General features: G+C 44.6%; 1 protein-coding gene across 1 annotated transcript; it reads right to left on the reverse strand.

Moving 5' to 3' along the window:
- Positions 1-2,098: 2,098 nt before the first annotated feature.
- LOC135476991 (uncharacterized) lies at positions 2,099-3,460 on the reverse strand. The gene is made up of 4 exons (XM_064757139.1): positions 3,160-3,460; positions 2,738-3,028; positions 2,378-2,703; positions 2,099-2,293 (listed from the first exon to the last, which is right to left on the reverse strand). Exons 1-4 carry the CDS (start codon positions 3,458-3,460, stop codon positions 2,099-2,101), a joined length of 1,113 nt encoding a protein of 370 aa, XP_064613209.1.
- Positions 3,461-5,197: the final 1,737 nt, after the last annotated feature.

Raw genomic sequence — 5,197 nt, forward strand, 5'->3', positions numbered from 1 at the left:
TTTAGCATCCTCCCGACACAGACACGATTCCTATGTTTAACATCTGTTCACTATTACACATTGGGTGGCATGCTATGAAAAACGCAGTCGTGTGTTATTGATTATATTGATTAAAAGATCGCTAGCAGGAATTAACATGGTGCATGTATATTTAAAACAACAGATATACACAATTAAAAGGAATGAACTTACTTAAAAGTGTACTATGTTTATCATATCACTGACACATTACCAAAGAGGTTGGAAAATGTGTAAAATGTCTGCTCAGACAGAAACTGCGTTTAACTGATTATTTGCCTTAATGGACAAAGGCACCCATATTCGCACTGTGTGCAAATAATAAGTGTTAGAACAATCGTAAAACGACAATAGATTAGTTGCAAACGTAATTGCTCCATAATTCCTTTAAGCATCTGGTCTCAGAAAAGCTCTTTATGTCCACGATTTAACATTATCAGGGTGTGACTCAAACCAAACCTCTGTACACCTTATTCCATAGTAGTGTTACCATATTTGTCTCCACATATTATTGATGAGGATTGTAGAATTTATACATTTAAGTACAGTAGATTCTGTTATTTAAAGCAGACAAAAAGTGATGTATTTTTAGAATCATTTTTCTAGAAAAGACATTAGGTCTTTATGTGGAAGTGTTTTGTCTATCTGAAGGTGGGGTCAAAGCATTGTTAGAGGTGTTGTATATAGAGGTCGATTTGACACTGAGAAGTAGAGGGATGGGCAAAGAACATGTTAAAGAGGAATCTGTCTTTGTTCGTGTTGACGTGGGAAGCTGGTATTATAGACAAGGCGAAGGGCAGAAAAGATAAAATAAGGCGGCAATTCAGCGCAAGGGTAAACCATCACTATATAAAGTTACAGCAAAGGGGCAATTTGTTGGCCATAACAGGCGGTATTACCGTCGGGACTGCAGTTTCTGGCGAATCTGGACGCTAGGCAGAGCAATACGCGATGCGTGCTAGGAATGACAAGAGGGAGTCCTGATGGATGGTCTGAACTATAGCACGGGGTGATTATACGCTATCTTGTTAGGCCTCTCCGGGCGATTCGATGGACTTGAAATCTTGTCTGAGAAATGTTCGATAAAAAAGCGGCCAAGGGGTAAACTAGAGAGATTTCCGCTAGAGGAACGGATCAAATCGAACCAGCGTGACAAACACCTTGCCTAATTAATGCGCTGGTGTAAAAAAGTACAAGACAAAACATACATTTTATAGCCCGCCTATAACAGGGGCAGAGGGACAATTTTATGCTTGTGGGTTTTAAGACATGGTTCATGTCCCAAAGTCCCACCCTACTTAGTTCTGTATGCTGCTCAGCTCTCTGACCAGACGCCAACGGCCGACGACGAATACAGGCGAAATTTTCACCCCTTCAATTACCAAGAACACTCCAGCCACACAAGCGATTCTCATCGCCGTAATTCTCTCTATACAGTGAAAAAATCCAACAAAATGATTAATGCTCTAATCCAAACACAACGCTTAAAAAAAGCCAGTGTTGAAAGTTTCTGGCTTTCTCCATTGTTGTCTAGACAGAAAAGCCGTCGTCGATTCGGAACGTGCGGCGTCTTAACGCTTTAACTAACACATCAACTCAATGATTTATCGCGCCGACCACACGGCTGCTATTCACCTGTCTTAAACTTTCCCCTCAAAACTTATTTCCACCTGCTCCAAGCGTGTCTGTAAATTCTTCGACCGAAATGCTTTCCGAAACTCGGGACCCTCTTTAGTAATCCAGACGCGGACGCCTTATTATCACCAAGGATAGGCCGGGAAATCCTGGCCACCCAACTCGATTAGGTTATAAGCCTTGTAGATGGCCTCTAGAGATAAGCGGAGGCTAGCGCCCAGACGTGTCCAGGCCGTGAACACGACGAGAATTACCGCTAGTAAAAGCGAGTCACTGCGTTCGATTGCTCGAGCCCCACTTGTCTGATCTCCAGACGAGGAAGCGACTGGTGGCAAGACCTCGATAACTTCTTTCGTAACTACTTTCTTTGTCGGCGTAGGGAACGTCATTTCTGGTTCGGTGTTGATCGGTCCCGTCGGGCCGCAGAAGGAGGCGTTCTGTCGAACTATCCACTCAGCCGACGGTTCCTCGAATCCAAGCCTAAGGTTCTCGCCGTGACATAGTCACAATCAGATCCGAGAACATTGAAAATACGGTTTTCACCGTCGAATATCCAGCACAAGAATTCTTTACTGATCCCAGTGGTCTTTGTAATAATACCTCTATACTCTTTCAGTTGCATAGAGGCTAGACACTGGTACTCCAGGCGCGGAGCAAGGTTAGTGCAATTAGCATAGGACACGGTAAAAAGTGTGCGGAGAAAAATATCGGTTATAAGTCAGACAGCCCCGCACCACTGAGCGTCTACAAACCCCACCACATCGGGTATAGTACGAGGTAAATCACAATGCACAAAGCGGAGTTGCTTGCGATTAACTAAGGACAACATTGGAATAGACGAAGTTTTCATATGAGGCTTGTGATCGTGTCTAGCCCCGAAAAAACGGTTATTTCCACAAATGTGCTGTTTCTGGTGATCTACGTGAAAGAGAGGCCATTCAACACTATGGCCTAGTCTGTAGCGAATGACAGAGGGCGCTATTTTCTCTAGATCTACACACGTGTATCGCGGATGACAGCCGTTGTTAAAAATTTGCAGCAAAACCTCCCCTACGCAGAAACTCTTGCGCTTGGAGTTTGATGCATCGGAAATTCCCAACCCCTTGTATCTTCATGTCACTCACTCTCACGCTGATCTTACGATTTCCCGACGCTGAGACCTGAAGCCAATCTCCACGGATTGTATCCAGGAACTGACACGTGTTAAGGTCGTCGTCATATGAACAGCGACCACACCTCATCGGGCAGTGAGGCCCGAATTTGGAATCACACAATCCCACATCCGCGGTACAGTGGACGCTCTCGTCTTCACATGTCGACGTGAATATTTTCTTCTCCATTTCCAATCGTACGTAATTATCTGTTAAACTAACTTCTTCATTGGGATCACACACGAAGTCAAAGAAGAGATAAGCGGTTCTGCGCCCCTCCTTCGTCTTTTGTAAATGCGCATGCACCAAACTCGAAGTTGTCGATTTTACGAATAACAATAAAAGTGTTTTTTACCTTCCTGCCATCGAGCCAGGCAATGAACCTTTTCAAAACCTGCGTGGATTCCCCACGAGCGGTCTACACAATGATCATCCCGAAATTTAAATGTCATGCCGTCCCCTTTCTCGCACTCACTCTCAATGCGAAGCGGAAAGAATATTTGGCGACATATGTTTTCCCCTTGTGGGTTGTACACATGGAAGTTGTAACCTCCTTGAAAAGCACAGTGTACCTTGTGATGGAAGTAATGCTTGATGGACACAAGCGGCCGATGATCCAGTTCAAGGTTTTGATCGTGGCAAATGTAGGCTCTCATGAAGCGACTGTAATTCGACGTCTTGAGTTGAATGACACTATCACTTCGCTTCACAAACTGCATGCACAGGTAACGGATTTCTTTCTGGTGCTCCCGATGGGACACTAAATACTTATCACTATCAAGACGTTCTTCACAGCTCCGCTCGAACGGCAGGCTCTTTTGAAATAGGCGGATGGGTTCCGATCATCATACTGCCGCTAAAATGGGCTTGGAATCGCTGGTGTTCGGGGTGGGGCATGATCCAGGGCTGTTTGGGGGCTGCTCTGGACGTACCCCGGGAAAACGCAAAGACCTCTCATTTCAGGCTTCACAGAAGATGCAACGCTTAGAATGGTTGCCACGACAGTAAGGTAATCCATTGTCTGTGCCAGCATGGGGACACTCAGACGGACGAGTAACCATAGATCACTATCTCAGTGGCGAACTCTCTGAAAATAGAAGAACAAAGAATCGGTGAAAAGTGTTTATATACATGTACTATATGAATTTTCAAAGAAGCAATTTACCGGCCAATGTTTCCAAAGACACATTATTCTACACTTACGCTAATGATCAAAATTATTTGGGTAAGTGACAGCGGTGTGCCCAGGTAAACCATCGACCCGTGGTAAATTACTGATAAAAGTTTTCACGCGTTACGTACGGATTTGGATACCATGATGTGAACAACAACCACTCAACTGTGCAACCACCACACGAGGTCGGGAATGTGCAATGGCATTGGCAATTACCAGTGCATACGCATCGCCTATATGAAACTAGTTTATATACATCGCCATGTGAAACATCACAAATACATTGCCAATACCTTGCTCTCCAGCCGCACCTGAAAAGGTCTGTCAACACACATCGCCAGTAAAAGCACCTATTAGAACCACTTCACCACACATCACCAGTGTAAAGCACAAGGCAGAGTATCTCATACCCACAACCTGTATGAACCAACGTGAACACACAATTCATTCCCATCACCAGTATGAGGCGCGCAAATCGCGGTTATATGCCGTAATTCCTTAACCTTTGCAACCATCACTGTGACCAATATTTTGAAACAATCTGAGAGGACTGTAGGGTGAAGATAAATTTAATTTCAATAAATGCCGCTGAAAAAAGCACCACTGAATGTCCATACAAAACAAGGTCATACACATTACCAGTGCATGTATTTGTTTGCTGTTTTACGCCGTACTCAAGAATATTTCACTTATACGACGGCGGCCAGCATTATGGTGAAAGGAAAGCGGGCACAGCCCGGGGAAACCCACGACCATCCGCAGGTTGGTGGAAGACCTTTCCATGTACGGCCGGAAAGGAAGCCAGTATGAGCTGGTCTTGAACTCACAGCGTCCGCTTTGGCGAGAGGCTACTTGTTCATTACGCTGCGCTAGCGCGCTAACCAACTGAGTCACGGATGCCCCATGTGTGAAATAAAACGTACAGCTAGTTCATACGCGTCGCATGTATGAAACATCATGCAAACCAGTTCATACTCATTGTCGGTAAGTATCACCATTTTCAACCTGTACGTACACATGCATAGCAATAACTAATCACCAATCTAATCATTGGATTACAAGTAGTTCACACAGACCGCCAGTATGATGCAGTTGGTACAACGTCAGACACATCGCCAGTATGTACGCACCACCAGTATGAATCAATTGGTACAACATATATCACCTCAGACACCTCACCAACATGAAGCACGACGAACAACCAGCTGAGATACATGTA

The sequence above is a fragment of the Liolophura sinensis genome, chromosome 10 (assembly GCF_032854445.1).
Source record: "Liolophura sinensis isolate JHLJ2023 chromosome 10, CUHK_Ljap_v2, whole genome shotgun sequence".
Lineage (NCBI taxonomy): Eukaryota > Metazoa > Mollusca > Polyplacophora > Chitonida > Chitonidae > Liolophura > Liolophura sinensis.

Bases quoted from the DNA above. Each gene is read 5' to 3' on its own strand.
- LOC135476991 (XM_064757139.1), bottom strand. From the start codon at position 3,460: ATGAGAGCCTACATTTGCCACGATCAAAACCTTGAACTGGATCATCGG. The intron at 3,029-3,159 runs GTAAAAAACACT...ATCCCAATGAAG, and splicing joins CCTGGCTCGATGGCAGGAAG to AAGTTAGTTTAACAGATAAT. The intron at 2,294-2,377 runs GTCTGACTTATA...CCGCGCCTGGAG, and splicing joins ACGCTCAGTGGTGCGGGGCT to TACCAGTGTCTAGCCTCTAT.